Consider the following 19,745-nt stretch of genomic DNA (forward strand, 5'->3'; position numbering starts at 1 on the left):
TTTTTTTTTTTTTTTTTTTGAATATTTGCATTATGCTTACTGGTTCAATATCCCTAATCCAAAAATTTGAAACCTGAAATGCTTTAGTGGTCATTTTATTTGAGTGTCATGTCAACGCTTAAAAAGTTTCAGATTTTGAAGCACTTTGGATTTCAGATTTTCGGATTAGAGATGCTCAGCTTGTGTTAGATATGGCCAAATTCCTTTGCTGAGGGGTTGCACCGTTTTGCCTTCCTACCACTAACATATGAGTGTTCTCGTTTCCTGTGGCTTTGCCAACAGGATGTGTTGATAAGCATTTGCATTTTTGCCAGTCTCATAGGTGAGAGATAGTATCTCAGTGTAGTTTCAATTTGCATTTCTCTTGAGGCCTTTTATAAAAGTCTTCAGAAAATAGGAGCACCATTTACAATGAGTAATTAAAGTTTACAGAAAAATTGAGCTTTTCCAGTGAAAGATCTCCTGGACTCTGTTGCCCTAAAGTTTCTGAAACGTTTTGGAAAAATTACCTTACTGTAACTTACTACTAGTGTCCAGGGGCAAAGGGAAGACTCAGGACCAGGACGCGCAATGTTTCCCAACTGGGTGGTGATGTGCGTGAACGGACCAAGTGCACCAATAGATGTGGGCAAATTCCCCTCTCCAGCTCCTGCCTGGAGCTCTAGAATGCACCTTGTGTTAGATTTTTCTTTTCTTTTCTTTCTTTTTTTTTTTTTTTGAGGCATAGTCTCACTCTGTGGCCCAGGCTGGAGTGCAGTGGCATGATCTTGGCTCACTGCAACCTCTGCCTCCCAGGTTCAAACGATTCTCATGCCTCAGCCTCCTGAGTAGCTAGGACTACAGGTGTACACCACCACGCCCAGCTAATTTTTGTATTTTTTAAAGTAGAGACAGGGTTTCTCCATGTTGCCCAGGCTGATCTCGAACTTCTGGGCTCAAGCCATCTGCCCGCCTCGGCCTCCCACAGTGCTGGGATTGCAGGCGTGAGCCACTGCACCTGGCCCCTTATGTTAGATTCTGAGTGGTCCTGCAGGTGGGAAGCTCATTTAACATTGCCTTTCCCTGAGTTTCCTGCTCGTGTTATTGGAGCCTTTTCCTGCCATAATGCCTATAATGTCCTTGAGCACTGGCTTGATGGCAGAAGATGCTTTTGGGGAACTCTGCCTGGCCACCTTGTCCATGGTGTGCTGTTTCTACACCCGGCCTCTGATCCTTCTCACAGCTTCCACCACCACAGCTCTGGGCCAAGCACTAATGTGAGTCTCCATCCTCGCACAGTAGCCACGGGGTTCTTCCACAACTCGTGCTCTCCTTGTGGTCCTCCTGTGGCTCTCTCTCACCTACAACACAAGCCAGACTCTACATAGGCTGGCCGTCGGCCCTGCCTCATTTACCTCTAGTTTCACCTTTGAAAGGGATGTCCTGCCTTTACCATGGGTACTTGGAGCTCCCTCTGCCTGGAATGCTCTTTCCCCCAGATGCTCACATGCCTGCTCCCTCCCTTCCATGGGCCTTTGCTTAGAGTGACATCTGGAGAGATCCTGGCTTAACCATCCATCTAAAAATGTACCCTGTCACACTCTGTCCCCAAACTCTGCTTCATTTTTTTTTTTTTTAAACATTCGTGACTGCCTGACCTAAGGATGTACTTTTCATTGTCTGTCTCCTTGGCTGGAATTGTGCTGCACGAAGACAAGGACTTGGCTTTGTTCGCTGCTTCATCCTGAGGACCCAGCCGGTTCTCAGCACAGGGTGGGGCTTGGGAGTGAATGCAGATTGCCTAGGTGTTGGGGGGAGTGGCTGAAGTGGCTGTTCCTGCCGGCTAGTAGCCATCACAGTGTCCCCTTCTTTCTCGGACACTGGGACACTGAGTGAGGGCACATCTTTCCTTGGCCAAACTTTTGTCCCTGGGCTAGAGGAACTCAGGGAGGCCTCCAGACGTTGGCCAGTCACCTTCTTGCTAACTGTCCTCTAGCACGGCATTCTCTTCTGCATTTTGTGTGATATTCTTCTGGCCTGGGTTTTAAGAAGTCCTATTATCACGGCTCTTCAAATCACAGGAAGGGATGCTCACCAAATTTGGTTCCACTAACTAGTTTCCATGAGGTACATTCTTAGCCACTGGGCGAGCCTCTGCTTCAAGACTTTTGATTTCTTGATTAACTTCCCAAATGGGGTGAAACCCATTTGTGTCCTTAAATACAAGCCACTACATCCTTCTAAGCATGCAATACCAGAATGAAGCATTACTACATATTAGAATTAGCATTTTCTGTCTGAAGGGATTTAGTAGTCTTAAGAAAGGGTGGGATTGTTCACTTAGAACAGGCTTAAAGTAACGATCTCCCATTAGTGTAGCACCTACGGTATAGCCCATGCGAAAACCCCGGCAATACTCAGATAACAGCGAAACGTACAGAAATGGGCTGGAAACAAAAAGAGCATTGTTCCTGGTTGTGGGACAGGTCTGGTGTTCCACACAGGTCTCGCTGTTGATAGAAAGCCGCCGGAAGCTTTCTGAGGTTCACCCAAGGCCCTCTGCCAGAGCTGCTGATAGAAAATGTAGAAGTTGTAACAAACCTTTCCATTCTTTTGGGTTGTAATCTGTGGTATTAACAGAATATCTTTAGAGGGCTGGCAGCTCTTTCCTTCAAGATGTGGGGTTAAGAAGTTATGTGGTTTTACTCTTATTTTTACTAGTGCAATTCTCTTGACATCTTAAATTGAACAACCAATATGGAAATTTTAGGGTGGCAGGAGGTAGAGGTTGACAACAAATATCTCTAAAATGTCTTTTCCATTGTACTGGGTTCCTCCTCTGAAGCTGTATCTTCTTCTTTTCTCTCCAACCCATTTCTTTCAAGAGCACACCATAAAGTGCACCAGTTTACTTTGGGATGACATTTGACTGGTTATATGGGTGGCCTTCAGGTTTGACACAATGGGCATTTAGAGGCCTTGACTTTGAATATATTGCGAACCTGGTGATGGAGCAGACAAGTCCTGGTGTGGGGGGCCTTGGCCTTGAACTTCACTCTGCCTGTTACTGGCTGTGTGACCCTCAGCAAATCACTTAACATCCCTGAAGCTGAATGCAAAATGTAGAGGGTGCAAAAGTGAAGACTGTGAGTCTGTGCACTGAATTTTGATTTCATACTACATAGTAACTTATGTCCTTGTTTATTCTCCTTGAGCAGTTACCACTTTTCTGTCATTTTATTTGTGATGTATGGTAAAGGCACTGTCTTGCACTCTTAATTAAAATTAAGACCAGAATAAGGCAGTTCTTTGGCAGTCACAGATCCTAATGATTTTTTTAAATGAACTGGAATACATAGATATTTTTTAAAAATACCGAATCATTGAGCACATCATCTACATTGGACCAAAGTTTTATAGGGAAGTTTTAGAGAGAGTGTGCTCTCACATAAATGAATTTTGCAGAAGTGAAAGAAGCACGTTTACTGTCCTTTGAAGTTTTTGTTGGATGAAAATGGATCAGCGTTAGAAAAAATGGAGGTGTTGGATTCTTCTGAAACATAGCTTCGGCCGCTTGTTTTTTTTTTTTTTTTTTTTTTTTTTTTTTTTTTTTTTTTTTTTTAATTAAAATGCTGGACCTGCCTTGCGCACTCTGAGAAGCAGTAGATGTCATGCTCAGTAGGAAAGGGGCAGCACCACACCCCGTGATCCTGAGCAGGCTTTGGAGTCAGCCTGTGGGTTTGAATCTGGCTCTGCCAGATATTCGCTTGTCATCTGGGCCATTTAGTTAATTGCTCTGAGCTTCAACTTCATCATCATCAAATCCGAGGAGGTTATGCTTATCTCATAAGGGGGGGGGGGTTAAGTGAGGTGACAAGCATGCAGCAAGACCCTGTCACCTAATAGGTGAACTACTTTAAAATAAGACTCAGTGCTTTGAGATGTATGGCCTTTTATTTCTGTCTTGCATTCAAGACTCCTGGTTCCCCACACAACATCTGAAATAGAAAAACACATGGGCTTTGCTTCTGTTTTACATTTCCTACATCATGTGTCTTGGTGTTTCTGAGATCCCTCAAAGACAATGGCTCTCTCCAAGGGACCTTACCCCCAGCCTGAGCTCCTGAAGTAGAGAGTGATAAGAGGCTCATCCAACCTGGTTGTTCTAGGAGCCGGTTGATGGATCATTGAATCTCCTAGTTCCACCTGTAGGGGTTCACCTTCAGCAGGGACTCCTGGAGTCTATATTTGTTCTGATGACCAACTGGGTTTTGGGGCCACATTCCATCTGCAGACTTCTGGTTCTAGTCCTTCCCTTCATACCATTCAGTTACACAGTGCCCCCTGTGCAAATTTCGGTGAACTACATTGATTTTTTGTTGGGAAGCTGTCACAGCTAAGAAAGTACAAGGTAGCCCTTCCGTGAATATCCCCAGTGAGTTACCAGCAGTGAGTGAGAAGGCCAGCTGTTTTGGTGGAAGTGGGGCTGGTTTTGAGGGACAAACAAAAGAGTTTTGAAAATATACAATGGGTTTATATGCCTACTGTCACCGTTCTTGCTATTGGCTCCCACATTTTAGTAGCCACCAAGTGGCATGCTGGTATTGTGCTAGGAACTTTTTCTATTTTATTGCCAAATCTCACGGGGACTCTCAGGTGACATAGACTGTTCTACCACCTCAATCATTTGAATGAACTATTTTGTGAAAGAAGGGATTTAATGAGAGCAGAATAAAAAGAAGAAATATGCCTACAGCTCAAACTTTAGTTCATGCTCACTTACTTTAACTTTTGGCATGGAGCACTCTATAGTTAAAGATATATGTACCTTTTAATAAAGATGTATAAATAAAGACTTGTGCTTGGTAGGAACAGACAAGGCAATGTGTGTTTGAGAAACCTACAAGTCTGTAATAGCCATTATGGAAGTGCCTGCAGGGTCAGGCCACGTTAGCATTTAGGAGTGTCACTATTCATCATGCATGGTGTGCCTCTATCTGCTCTCCTCGGGGCAGGACTCAGGACTAGTGTTTATAAATATTTTATTTGTAGCTGGTGGCAATCACAGCAATGCTGCTGAGCCCCAGAGCCTTATTCAAAGGGAGGCAATGGCTTCCTGCTTGTGTTGTTTGCCCTAGGCCGTGGATGCTGATAGCTCAGGTTGACTCCGGGTGCCGAGTTTTGCTTGAGTTGTGCCATATTTGGCAAGGAATTTGTTGATGATAATAAAATACCAGAGTTGGCAAGTTACTTACTTTTTCTCCCACGAGTAAGGAGATTCTGTGTTATCCTGATAATAACAATCACCGCAAACACCATATGCCAGGCCTCCTGCCAAGCAAGCCCTTTCCTTGCATTTTCTAATTAAATTTCATGCCCATCCCATGGGAGAAGTATTTTTAGTGTCCCCATTTGAGACAGGAGGAAGCAGGTGGAAAGAGGGAAAGTGACTCACCCAGGTCCCACAGCCAGTGAGTGGCAGAGCTGGGTGCTACTCGCACCCACCAGCATGCCAGAGGTTCCTGTGAGTGGTAAGCAAGGGAGTTGGGGCTGGCAGTTAATGATCCAGGTTTTTAGGATAACATGGAGGGAAATGTTAGAACCAGAACCTGTGAACTGGGAGGCTTGGAACCTGAAAGAAGCTAGTTGCTTTCCAGAGAAGGAATTCATGCTACTCTGGACCAAAGTTTCTCAAGTTCCTTAGCCTTAGGGCTTTCCAGGCTGGAGCCTCAGGTGTAGGGGACGTGACAAAGGACATGCTTCAGAGGCCACCTCCCTTTGAAGGCAGAACCAAGTCTTGTTTTGTTCTGTGCTCTGCGTCCAACCCCAGACCCAGGCCTGGTGTGCACAGGAGCTGGCTGGGAGGATGGAAGCTTGGAGGAATGGTGGGAGGAAGGGGAGGAAGGAGGGAGGGAGGGACGTTGCCATTTTCCCTGGATGGGTGTTTGGATTGAAGGAAAGAATTGAGGACTTGGTAGGAGAAAGAGTGAGTAATAAATTAGAACCAGAATGAAATCAGAGTTATAGGAGACAGAAGAGTTTCCAGCTTTTGTACAAAGCACCATTATCGAAAGCTCACTACTTCTTGCTGTGTCCCATATGTTCTCCCTGTACACAGATCTCATTCATATGTTTATTTAACAAAGATTTTGACCACTAACCTGGGGATAAACGAAACATGTCCTCTTCTCAGAGAGAGGAGTTTACAGTCTCGGGAAATTACTCAAGCAAGCAATCTTGTTGCGTGATCATTAGCGGAGGATGTGGGCATCCCAACTTGGACGTCTTCACCTGCCCAGGGTGCTCTTGAGCAAAGGGTGTTGCATCGACCAGAAGGAGGGATGCTTCCTTGGGGTCTTTTTCTTTGCCAAAACATTACTTTTAACTGTTTCTACCTTTCTGTGAAGCTTTCGGGTTTTCATAGTTGTATGTTTAATGGAATGCTAGGATCTCATGTGAAATAACATTGATTTTTTTGTTTTAACAAGGATTGATCGTAAGATGTCAAGTACTCACACCAGCTACAAACTGGATGAGGCGCAAGCTATCATGAGTGAGCTCCGGACCATCAAGAAGGCTATTTGCACAGGCGAGAAGGAGAGGCGGGACCTGATGCATGTAAGCTGCCTGCCTGCTCATGTGTTTTATTTTAAGATGTTTTTAATATACTTATGCATTACATGTTATATAGTTATTGTATATATAACATATATGTATATCTAATACACACACACATGCATACACACATACGCACCCCCCACTGTAGTTAAGTATGTATAGAGTCATCCCTTTGTATCCTTGGGAGATTGGTTCCAAGACACACCCCCATCCCTCAGGGTACCAAAGTCTTTGAATGCTCAAGTCCCTTATATAAAATGGTGTAGTATTTGCATATAACCTGCACAATCCTCCTGTATACTTTTCTTTTCTTTTTTTTTTTTTTTGGAGACAGGATCTCTGTCACCTAGGCTTGAGTACGATGGCACAAAAATGGCTCACTGTAGCCTTGACCTCCCAGGCTCAAGCCATCCTCTCACCTCAGCCTCTAGAGTAGCTGGGACCACAGGTGTGCACCATCTTGCCCGGCTAATTTTTATATTTTTAGTAGAGGCCATGTTGGCCAGGCTGGTCTCAAACTCCTGGCCTTGAGCGATCCTCCCGTCTTGGCCTCCCAAAGTGCTGGGATTACAGGCATGAGCCACTGCGCTTGGCGCCTCCCATATACTGTAAATCATCTCTAGATTAGTTATAATACCTCCTACAGTGTAAATGCTATGTAAATTGATGTTACACTGCATTGGTTTTTTCTTTGTGTTATTTTTTTGTTGTTTTTTTTCCTCCGAATATTTTCTATCTGCGGTGGGTTAAATCTGGAGATGTGGAACCTGCGGATATGGATAATGGCCCACCCTAATCCAGTATGACCTGATCTTAACTAGATTACATCTGTAAAGACTATTTCCAAATAAGGTCACACTCACAGGTTCCTGGGGTTAGGACTTGAACATCTCCTGGGGGAACATAATTCAACCCACAGCAATGGGTGATACATTTATATTGTTCAATAATCAAGATAATTCCAAAGGTCTATGATAAGAAGTCTCGCTATTGCCCCATCCTCCTACTGCCCCTACCTACCTTTATTAGCTTCTTGCCTACCCTTCCAACATTCATGCGGACACACAAAAATGAGAATACGTGTTTAGCTGCCCTCACGCAAAGCCAGGACTGTGATACTGTTCCACGCTAGCTTCCTCACTTAACAGCAATATCCCCTACCTTTCCCCATATCTGTACACAAAGAGCTGCTGCTTTCCTTGAGATGGTTGCGTAGTATTTTACTCTGTGGGTGTATTTGTATTATATGTAGCTGGGATCATTGTAGTTTTATATTGCTTTATGTTGTTTTCCCCTTGAGCTCTTGTAGTTTCTGTTATTTTAGAAAAGTTGAATTTTGCAAATACAAAAATCTGCCTCCGTGGTGGGGAACTCAAGCAAGACATCTGAGTGACTGGCCCTAGTGCTGCACATGGTGGCCTCAGAGAGGCCAAGGCAGGGAGCACTGCTTGACCTCATGACGTAAAGTGCTGGAATGCATTCAGTGCTTTCAGTTATGGTTTTATTTTCATCTGCTACCCTAAGTGAGCACCTGCTGCTTGCTGGCATGTGTCTAGATTCTGTAGAGTATAAAACCCACAGGACAGAACAAGCAAAGCTCAAACTCATAGGCAAAATGAGACAGATGCACAAAAAACTACCCTGCCTGGGCAGTGCTTTCCAAGGTCAAGGCCATGAGGGACTTTCGGAGAGTCCTCACGGTGCTTATTAAGATGCAGATTACCAGGCCCCACCCTAGACTCACTGAATTAGAATCTCTGGAGGCAGGGCCCAGGAATCTGTATTTTCAGATGACCTCTCCAGGTTGTGATAAGTAAATGGTAAATTGTTAGTTTATTTTTTTTTTGGCACACAGGTAGCACTGAGAACAGCTACCATTTACTGAGATCTCTGCTCAGCTGACATCAAACAAGATGCCCCATGTTTGTTACCCATCACCGACACCCCAGGCTGAACCACGTGGTGTTCCATGGTGGAGACACAGAGGCTTTACGCCATGAGGCCAAGTAGGGCTGCCTGCCCCAGCCTCTCTGAGGCCACCCTGTGCAGCACCAGGGCCAACCACTCATTTGCCTTGCTTGAGTTCCCACCATGGAGGCAAGAGATAGAATTGCTGGAAGAAGCTTCAGGCCCGAGCGCCTTCTTTGATGTCTCCATAGCCTCTCAAACTCTGAGAAGCTCCAGGAAGAGGCACGGGCAGAGTCCTCTTCTATCCAGGTTAAATAAGTTGTTTTACCTTTCTTATGTGAACTTAACAATATTGACCCCTCCCAAGAAGGCTTCATCTCAATCTCAAGCCAGTTTTGTGAGTTCTACTGCACTTGGGCATTTTTGATTCTGGTGTCCAGTAAAATTTGCTGAAAGTGAATATATTCAGAAGTCTAAAAGAAATGGTCAAAAATCTGATTTTTGGCTGGATGCAGTGGCTCATGCTTATAATGCCAGCACTTTGGGAGGCTGAGGCAGGAGAATTGCTTGAGCCCAGAACTTTGAGAAAAGCCCAGGCAACATAGTGAGACCTGGTCTCTACAAAAGCAAACAAAGAAACAAACAAAAGTTTAGCTGGGTGTAGTGGCGTACCTGTAGTCCCAAGTACTCAGGAGGCTGAGGTGGGAGGATCGCTTGCGCCCAGGAGGTCGAGGCTACAGTGAGCTATGATTGTGCCACTGCCCTCCAGCCTGAGTGACAGAGTGAGACCCTTTCTAAAAAACAAACAAACAAACAAAAAAAACTTCAGATTTTCTGATTTCTGCTTAAAACTGTCACACAGAGAGATTTCATGTGCCAGAATGCATACTTTAATTTTTGGCAAACCAACATACATATGAGATTGCTTTTGACCATGTACAATTATGACTGAAAAATGAGGTTTATGAAAATACGTAAGCTAAAACAGCAACTCAAAGAACTGAAAAAAAAAAAAAAAAAAAAAAAAAAAAAAAAAGTAAACATTGTCTGGGAGCTGTTTTCCCCTTCCCTGTGTTTCCTCTGTAACAATCCCAAGGCGACATTCATCTCTGTCAGACTCATTTACATTCTTGATAGAAATACTTATTTTTTTCTTTAGGAAACACGAAGGTTTAAGAACCAGTAAAATGGTACCATAATTGTCCTCTATTTTATTCACATGCTGCCAGGGGAACTTAGTTACAATGTGATTTAAATGACTAACAATTTTATTAGAGGTGCCTGTGATGAAGGGCATTTATGTGAAATCTAATGAGCATGGGGGTCAGGTGGGGCAACTGTTCAGTAATAAATAAAGCAGCAGACCTAAAACAAATGAGAGGACCACTTCTGGAGGAAAGAGACACATCGCCATCTCCGTTCAAAGAGCTTGTCTCATTCTGTTCCAGAGCCTGGCCAAGCTGACTGATAGCTTCAAGAACAGCTGCTCCGTTACCGACTCTCTAGTGGACTTCCCTCACCATGCAGGCGTGCCTGGCGATGCTGGTCTACCCCAGCAGTTCTGCGATGCCGGCTCCCAGACCGATATAATCGGGGAGGTATATGCGCGCCCAGGGGGAGAAATGCACTGGGAGAGGGAAGGGCTGCTTCAGTGTTGCCATCACTGGTTTGGTGTAATTTTCCATGTTCACTTAAGAAATGCCTTCACTTTTGTGCCATTAAGTTTGAAGAAAAAGTATTGTGTCTCACATCCAGCTGTGTGATACAATTGAATTGCTTATTACTGCTGCCTTTATGATTGGGACTCTTATAAGTGACAGACTCCTTGTGAGAGTTGAGTTTCACTGTTCTTTTGACAGACATATGACTTTTTAGAGCATGGGTCCCCACACCTTTTCTGTGAAGGGCCAGATAGTAAATCTAGTCACTATTTTAGGCTTTGCAGGTAGTTCTGCTGGAACTGCCCCACCCTGTCATTGCAGTGTACGTGCAGCCATGACAGAGGTACCTTGCAAGCATGTAAGGTTAGGGCCTCGAGCTGCTCAAACGTTCACTTACAGAACAGCCAGTTGGCTGAATTTGGCCCCAAGGCCATAGTTACTGATTCCTGCCTTAGACCACTGATTTCCAAAGGCTTTGTAGCTGTGCCTCCTTGGGTATTACTTTATTGCTGTTTCTTACTCTTCTGAAAGAATGTCAGGAAATTGAACTGAATTAAAAGTCATTTTGTTTGAGACTTGGAAGACTGTCATAATGCCTCTTTTGTTAATTAGTGAAGCCTTGAGTTAGCTACAGAAACAGAGTTGGGAAGATCACCATTTGAAACAGGGTGGTGGATATTCAAAGACACTACTATTCTAATATCATTGAGTGAAGCTTGACATTAATTTGTTACCAAATGGAAAAGCAGTTTAAAGAGCTTCTTTTTTTAAGGATTATTAAGTAAAGATGAGGTATCAATGGAATGCACAGTGCCACCCCCTCCCACACCGAAATAAAATAAATAAAAGGAAAGCAACAAAAGGAGAAAAAATAATTGATGGAGAGCTCTGAGTTTTAAATAATTAGCTAATTAATATTTTGAAATCTTGGCAACTAGTGCCTCTTTGAGGGGAGTATAATGTAGGAAATCATGGCCCTTTATGTCTTGGGTGTCCTGGAACAGTCCTATTTTCAAATTTGTCCACGTTGTTCCAAACATACACTTGGCCATTTTTGACTAGGCATCTTCTTTGGATGAAAGAATATGGTCACCATCTGTAACACACAGAGGAGAATCTGTAATTCAAAATTGTTTGGCATTTTTGCCTAAAGATTTTGGAGTGAGGGAAGGAAACAAGTACAGTACTCATTGAATTCGTGAATAATTCATTGCTGCTTATTGTAAGGTTAGAATTAGAATTTAGTTTGAGAGAAACAGTTAAGATAGAAGGTTCTCCAGTGATTTAGGTCAACCCTTCTAAAAATGTCAGTTGAGGGATGGTGGCTGGTTACGCTACTTGAGCAGTCGCTGTTCATTGTTGATGAGCCCCTGCAGTTTACTGGGGTCGACCCTGGGTCAGCAGTTTCGTAGCTGTTATCTCAGTTTAAGTAGTTGTTCTCATCCTGTGTGATGTGCAGGAGACCGAGATACCAGGTTACCTAAGGTCTTGTAGCTGAGGAGAGGCAGGTTTGGGTTTGAAACATTTCTCATCCCTAAACCCCTGTACTTTCTAAGAAACCGCATCATGTTATTATAGAAAAATAGATCAAAAGGCTATGACTGTATTAGCTAACCATTGCTGCAAAACAGATTTCCCCAAAACCTAGCCTTTTAAAACAACACTCCTTTATTATCTCATGCTTGATGTGGTCCAGGAGACTGGGCTAGGTCTTCTGCTCCAGGGCTTCTCAGGAACCTGCAATCAAGGTGTCAGCCAGGGCTGTGGTCTCATCCAAAATCTCACCTGGGGGAGGAGCCACTGTTAAGCGCATGCGATTGTTGGCAGGATTCAGTTCCTCACAAGTTGCTGGACTGAGGGCTTCAGTTCCTTGCCACGTGGGCTGCTCCAGCACGGCAGTCTGCTTCATCAAAGTGTGCCAGCTGAGAGAGTCCGTTAGCAAGGTGGAAGTCACAGTCTTTTGTAACCTATTCACAGAAGTGACTTCCCATCACCTTTGCTGTGTTCTATTGGTTATAGTCAAGTTGTAGACCCAGTGTATTCTCAAGGGGAGGGAATTTCACACGGGGAGAATCCCAGGAGTGGAGGTCATTGGGGGCCATCTTAGAAGTCTGCCTACCTCACTTTGAGCTTGTGTTGAGTCTGTTTTGTGGGGTGGGTATTGCTGTATATCAGACGTGCTTTTTGAGACGAGATTTGCAGCCACAGGGTTGCACACGCTGTAGGGCTGCATAGGAACTCTGAAGCAGGAGTCTCTTGGATCCATTTGGCTGTCCTTTCTTTTCACTAAAATGTCTATTTAATTCTCAAAGAAGAGTACAGAAACAAAGCTTAGAGTGAGGTGCATACAGCTTTGAGAAGAGGTTGGAGAGATGATGTTTATTGATCCTGATGAAGAGTTGGTTGTGGGGTCACTAATAAAGAGGGGACTGAAATGGCAAGTAGTCATCTCCACTGTGGACAGTTTTTGGAGCTGTGGCACTGCCACTTAAATACATTTATACTGAGGAAGCTGGAGAGGAGCATTGGATGAGGCCATTTAAACATGTATAATTGTGGCCAGGCACGGTGGCTCGTGCTGGTAATCCTAGCACTTTGGGAGGCTGAGGTGGCCATAGTTGGCCAGATTGCTTGAGCCCGTGAGTTGAAGACCAGCCTGGGCAACATGGTGAAACCCCATCTCTACAAACCAAAAATTAGGCAGGTGTGGTGGCTCATGCCTGTAGTCCCAGCCACTTGGGAGGCTGAGGCAGGAGGATCGCTTGAGCCCAAGGGGTTGAGGCTGCAGTGAGCTGTGATTGCCCCTCTGCATTCTAATCTGGGCAATAGTGTGAGACCGACCCTGTCTCAAATAAAGAAACCATGAACAATTGTCATTCTGGTTGGAGAATGCTCAGTCCCTTGTAAGGCACTTTTCATCTTGCCATTCAAGGTAATAAATTTGCAAAGAAATTTTCATCAACATAGATCAAAACTCATATCGATAAATTCATTGCTAATCATTCAAGTTGAATATTTTCAGATACTTGTTGATGGGAAATTATTTCAAAAACAAAGACTTGGTGATCATAATATGTGGTCTAGTAAGGTCACATCAACAGATGGAGCTGATTTATTGAAACTGGAGTTGTATGAATATTTGCAGGAATGAGGAATTAACCAAAATGTACTACAGTTACTTCCTGTACATGTCTTTTTATTTTGTTTTGCGTAGGATTTTGTTGCCGTCAATGTAACTGGTACGAAAATATTTAAGTACATCTACTCGTCATGGAGCACTGCATTTAGAGGCTAACTCTATATTGGTGCTTCCCGAGTTGTGGCTTTTTGAGACCTTGCTTGCTTTCCTTTTGCCCTTGATTCTTTAACACGCCTTGTGGCATCAGAAGGCGTCCACCAGCCCATACCTCACAGCGAGTCCAGCTGCCTCAGACCGTGGGGCTTCTGAGTAGAACATCATTATTTTATGTTTACTGAGGAATTAGAGAATGGACTGCACAAAATGGGATGACTGGTTTTTGCCTTTGTATCAACTTTTTCTAAGTAATTTCCTACTTCTTTTAAAACCTAAATTGTGGTGGTTGTTTGGAATTACAGAATAGATAGATATGCTGCTGCTGTAAAAAAACAAAAAACCCTACCAGTTTCGGCAAGCAAGAGTCTTCCCTTCCCCCTCCCCGCTCCACAGCCAGGGGCGGCCGCAAAGGGTTATTCGGTGTTTCCTTCCAGACCTTGCACAGATTGAAAGTGAAAGAGATTAAGAGTATTTCTCATTGCTGCCGAAAGTTTAAGTGAAGTTGCTATTTTGGAAATATGTTTTTAATATGCGTTTCCTTTCTTTTTTCTCTCTCTCTTCTGTTCTGGAAAGTTCGTCTTTGATGATAAAACAAGACTTGTAGACCGAGTCAGACTTAATTGGCAGTATGAAGAAGCCAGAAAGAGGTAAGGAGCGCTTTTATCCAACCTCGCCTTCTGCTTACTTACTTTCTCCTGTGGAAGGAGGCGTGGCAGAGTTCCTGTGTGTGATTGTCCACGTCTGGTCGGAGAACAGCGTTTGATAGAATATCAAGTCAAGGATCTTCATTTACATGTAGCTTAATACATACATATGACAACATTTCAAGTGCATTTAAAATGTGAAATTTGCAATATTGCAAACAGTGATACAGACGTGATTCCCTAAGAATAGAAACTTTTTTGGCGTCATCATCCCTGGTAGTTCAGAACCTCTACCCCTCCTTCCCTTCCCTCCTTCCAGTAGACCGAGCATCAGTTCTGGAGGGTATCATAAGTGAAACCACTTGATCTTTTATATGTGTGGCTTCTAACTCCATAGGCTAATGGGCAAAGCCATGTATCTTGGTTATAAGACATTCAATAAGCATTAGGTCAGCAGGTGAGCAGTACCTAATTGATTTCATTCCATGTATGTTGTCCTGTGTCACAAACCGTTGGCCTCCTGCAAATTGCGGCTTGACCCACTTTGTGTGCTTGTGTTTCTCTTTCCTCACTTCCCTCCCTCCCTCCCAGTCTTCATCCTCAGACATGGACAAAGCTGAGAGGCTTCCAAACCCTCGCATGGTATAGTATTTCAGGGCGCCACACGTCTCCTCACCTGCGCAGGACTCCTGTTTTCAATATTCTTATCCTCTCTGGCTTTTGTATTCTCTTTTTTAGAGACTTTCTCTCGTTTGTGCCTTCTGGAAAGAGTCTTAAAACCAAATTATTTCCAAATAAGTGCTTCAGAAAAGTATCAAGCATATCTTTTTAAAACAAGTTTCTTGAGTCACAAATGAAATATTATCATGGGGGGCAGGGAGAGCAGAATAGAAGAATGTAGGGTGGAGTGAGGGAGTTCTTTCTGGAAGCTAAACAGTTAGGCCTGCTCAGCACACTGCACCATTCATGGATGTCTGGAAAGCTACTTTGTTGGCTTTTTAAAAAATGTAAAAATAGTAACAAAAGCACATCATATGATTCAGTGCTCCAGGGCCAACTGAAACGGACATGGACCTTCTGTTTTCTAGGAGGTTTTCTAACCAGTGCCTCTTGGCTTTTTAGGGTGGACTCATGGTGGGCTTTGAATTTCCTCACAGAACAGTGCCAGGTTCATTTGCCAATACCGGTTGTCTTTGTGGTGGCATTCTTCATTTATCATGCCTTCCTTCTCTTTAGTCTGCCAGAGTTTGTGAGGAGCGATTGTCTCTTCTGAACATTTCTCTGCTCTTGCCTGTTTCTGGTGGAACTGCAGAGTGTGGGTGCTGGAATTTGCTGTGCTGGATTAAACTCAGCAAATAGATTGTTGCTACACTTAGGAACATGATTGTTATGTGTTTGGCTGTGACATTTACCAGACATAGCAAGTGATTTATTTGTTTTCTAGAGATGGTGCCAGTATACGGTGAGTAACCTTCTAAATGTTGGGATAATACATTTGGGTGAAAAGTTGAGTATTTAAGAAAATTATCCAAGGGGCAGGCATGGTACTTCATCAGTTCTTTTGAATAAAATACCATATTATTTCAAGATGGCCAGAACCTTGTTAGGAAATGCACCGCAGCTACAGAGGAAGGTCCAGCCTTCCAGTGACAGTAGCGGCATCTCAGAAATGCCTCTGTGGGCTGTGCTGGAGCATTTAAAAACCAGAGATGTCTTTTAAACTCCACCTGGGTGGGCCTGCACAGGTGCTACCTGTCCTTTTCCCACTAGCATAGTGGGGCTCCACACAGGGAGCAAGGTCTTCACCCTCCAGGAGACCTCCAGCAGTGTTTGCAGACATGTTTAGGTGTCCCAACTCTAGGGCAGGTGCTGCTGGCATCTAGTGGGCAGGGACCAGGGAAGCCGCTTGACATCCTGTTGTGCACAGGATGGCCCCCGCAACAAAGGCTTACCTGGCCCAGCATGGCCACAGTGCCGAGGTCCAGAAACCTTGCCCTGGGGCTTCTTCCTGTCTTGCTCCTGAATCTCTACAATGTGTGGACAACAAGGGGCCTACACGAGCAGATGGCCTACTGACTCACAGGCATCAGCCCGCTCCCCACTCACCCTGCTCCAGCCAGTCGGCCCCTCGATGTTCAAGCCTGCACTGAGCAGCCCCTCGGGCCTCCCACTGGGCCTCAGTCCCACCGAGCCAGCTCCTGAGCTAGCATGTGCAGCTGGCAGAATGAGGGTCCCTCAAGGTGTCTGCATCCTGATCTCCACAGCCTGTAAAGATGTGGCTTTCCATGGCAAAAGGGACTTTGTGGACATAATTAGATTAGGGATCCTGAGATGATGGGGAAATGAGCCTTTATGGTCCAGGTGGGCCCAGTGTCATCATAAGGGTCCCCATAAGAGAGAGACAGGACGGTCAGCAGCAGAGAAGGAGATGTGAGGTTGGAAGCAGAGGTCAGAATAGTGTGGGGCCAGGAGCCAAGGAGCACGGGCAGCTCCTAGAAGCTGGAAGGTGCAAAGAAACAGATTTTCCCCTGGAGCCTCCAGAAGGAACGCAGCCCTGTAGACCCATTTTCGACTTCTGCCCTCCAGAACTGTAAGGGAATAATAGGTGTTGCTTTAAGCCATTAAACTGTGGTAATTTGGGGCAGAAAAGAACAAACTCATACAGTGCCCTTGGCCTGTTCTGTCTTCTCTGCCTGGAATGGGGTGGCTTTTCTCCAAATTTTCGTATGACCTCTGCTCTCCTTTTGATCACCTTGTTAGAGAGGTTTCCTTGACCATCCTGAATAAAATCGCACCACCCTGTCTTCACCCCTGTCCCCCTGATTGGCTGAGCAAATGTTATTACCTAACCAGTGTTTACTTTCTTACTGCCTGTCTCTCCCTGTGAAAATGTAAATAACCCTCATGAGTACAGAGATTGTAGGTCACTGCTGTAAGCCCAGCAGCTACATACTCGGTGAATATTTATTGAATGAGTAAATGAGGGTCCCGTGTGATTACGTTTGCTGTTTGGCCTTTGCCCCTGGGACTGGGCAAGCCAGGGCAGTCCTGGGGCCAGGTCAGCTCCAGGCCAACCGCTCTGCTCCTGGGTCCCTTCCCGAAACCTCCATCCAGGTGTGAGCCTTGGGGTCTCTCGCCTTGACTTGAGAAGGGAAAGGGCTTCAAGACATGGGTGCTTTTAGGGATCTAAGGTAGGCAGGGAACTGTCTCTCCCTTTCAAGGACTATATTCAAGGTGTGATACGTCAACACACCGATCCAGACTCACAGTTCTGGGCCTTCATGGACATTCAAAAGAGCTACTAGCCTTTGAACTCCATAATCAGTCCTCTCCTTGGGGGTAGGAGAAAGTGGCATTGGAGGTGGGCCCTGAAGGAGTGCTGGGATTTCAGTCGCCCATCAATTGGGAATGGGCTTTCTCAGGTAAGAGTGGGAGTCAGGAGTGGGGGTGAGGTGTCAGTCTGCAGCAGCTGGACTGGCCTGGAATTGTAGAGCAAAGGCCAGCCAGGCTGGAAGGGAGGATGCGTGAGCAGGGAGGGAGGCCACGGCATGGGGGCCACGATGCCCTGAAAGAGGGGTCAGAATTGCTGGGCATGCTGGGACCTTTGAGTTGGGAAGGTTACGTGTGAGCCATTCAGATGGTGGTATGTGGAGAGGGCCATTGGAGGAACCCAGATGGCATAGAGATGAAGTCATCGAGCAGCTGGGCTCACCTTAGGAGATAGAACACAGGGAGAAAGGAGGAGATGCCAGGACTGAGCCTGAGGAAGTCCTGTCAAAGGCCTGGCGAGGATGAGACTGGCCAGAGGGGTGTAGTAAAAGGTCCGAAAGAGGATGGCTGGGGCTGGAGGAGACAAGAAGAGGAAATACCTGAGAAGACACTTGTCTCCACAGGCCCAGTGGCTGTGAAGGAACGAAAAGGGAGTGGTACCATTGACTGGCAGGCAGGCCTCTGCTTCCCAAGCCCAGCCTGAGGTGTCTTTGGTCCACAGTGCACGGGCAAAAGGAGGGCCAGGAGCAGGTTTTCCTAAAGCCGACTTGCTGTTTTGCATTCAAAGAACTCTCTCATTCTCAGATATACATACATACATACATACATATACATATATAATATATATATTTAATACATATTATATAGTATATTATAGGATTAGTTATAATTACATATTTTAATTTTTCTGTTAAAACATCTTTCTCTTAATGAACTAATGATGATCGTTGATGTGAATTGGTTTTTTCCAAAGTCTTTACTTGGCAAAATAAAAAGCTGGCAGTCCTACATTCCTGCTGTCAGCACATCCCCTTTCTTAAATTGGACTGGCCTGGGGAACGTGTGACAGAGATGGTGCTCTCCCTGGAATTAAAGGAGGAGGATGGCCCTCAACAGGGTTTCCCAGAGGCTCACAGTAAAGTGGAAGGTCATTTGAAAGGCAGATCTTGGTTTTGACCATGAGTTTGGTGTTTTCAGTGGACTTGAAGCTGCTTAGAAACATCCATGAAGTGTCCTTGTCGGTGGAGTCTGCAGCGGAGATTGCAGTTCACTGAGTCATTGATTGCAGCTCCCTCCTGGCTCTGGTTCCCTGATGCGGCAGTGCACGTCTCCAGTCCCCTTGGCGTGATTGTTTCTGCCTCCAGTCATTCCACATTGGTTCCTATAGCTGAGGCTTGACCAGTAAGTGCATGCCTGCCGTGTGAACTACTCAGCTGTAGGTCACATAACCCTCAGCAGCCCGGGCAAGGCCCTAGACTTTACATACCTTGTAGCGTTGTCAGGACAGCCTTGGCTCCCCTCTGCCCAACCCTGTAGACAGACGGAAGACTAGGAAGGGTTGATGTTATCAGGTCTCCCCAGCACCAGATCAGCGATTTCATTACGATGGCGTTTTCAGAGTGTTCTGTTGGACTGCCTCTAAGTGAGGCACGTGAGTAGAACGATATAGACTTGGGGAGAGAGCAGTGGCAAGTGGTTCTCTGGCAAGAACTCATTCTTGTAGAACAAACATTAACATTCCAGAAGCCAGGTGCTGAGCACCACAGGCAAAGCATGGTGGCTTTGAGGTCCTGTCCATGGTCTCTTCCTCGGCCCCCTTGATCAGGCTGGGACACAATGTCCCTGAAATCCCTGTGACTGTCCCTGGAGAAGTGGTGTGCCGTGAGCAGGAAGGCATCATGTACCCCATCAACCCACCAAAGCATGAAAAGAACACGTTGCTCTTAGTGGCAGTGTTAGCAAAGAATAATGTGTTCTTCCCTGCCCCCTTATTCGGAGCCTAAGGGACATCATGTGCCCTTTTCTCTTGCCTAGGTGAACTTCTGTTATATTAGTGCCACTATTCAGTGTCGTCTTTTCGTTCTGCTACTTCGCCCTTGGACATTAATCTCCCAGCTCTCATTCCTGAAATCATTTCACCCTGCAAGCTTAGCTTCCCTACTGTATTAGGGTTCTGCAGAGAAACAGAACCAACAACAGTGGGGGTAGGGAGGAGAAGGGAGAGAGATTGTTTTATTATAGGAATTGGCTCACACAATTATGGAGGCCAGGAAGTCCCACTATCTGCAAGCCAGAGACCCAGGAAAGCCAGTGGTGTAATTCAGTCCAAGTCTGAAGGCCTGAGAACTGGGGGTGGGGTGGGGTTTGAAG

The 19,745-nt window shown here is 45.2% G+C and overlaps 1 protein-coding gene across 3 annotated transcripts in view; it reads left to right on the forward strand.

Annotated features, from left to right (window-relative positions):
• The window catches only part of WWC3 (WWC family member 3), an 84,567-nt gene that overhangs the window by 24,419 nt on the left and 40,403 nt on the right, over positions 1-19,745 (forward strand). For all 3 annotated transcript variants that reach the window (XM_017889724.1, XM_017889725.1, XM_017889726.1), the window contains 3 exons: positions 6,468-6,597; positions 9,954-10,103; positions 14,035-14,108. In XM_017889724.1, coding sequence (XP_017745213.1) covers positions 6,468-6,597; positions 9,954-10,103; positions 14,035-14,108 — 354 coding nt within the window. The remainder of the gene's footprint in view (positions 1-6,467; positions 6,598-9,953; positions 10,104-14,034; positions 14,109-19,745) is intronic.

The sequence above is a fragment of the Rhinopithecus bieti genome, unplaced genomic scaffold, assembly GCF_001698545.2.
Source record: "Rhinopithecus bieti isolate Rb0 unplaced genomic scaffold, ASM169854v2 scaffold_19685, whole genome shotgun sequence".
NCBI classification, from domain to species: Eukaryota; Metazoa; Chordata; class Mammalia; order Primates; family Cercopithecidae; genus Rhinopithecus; species Rhinopithecus bieti.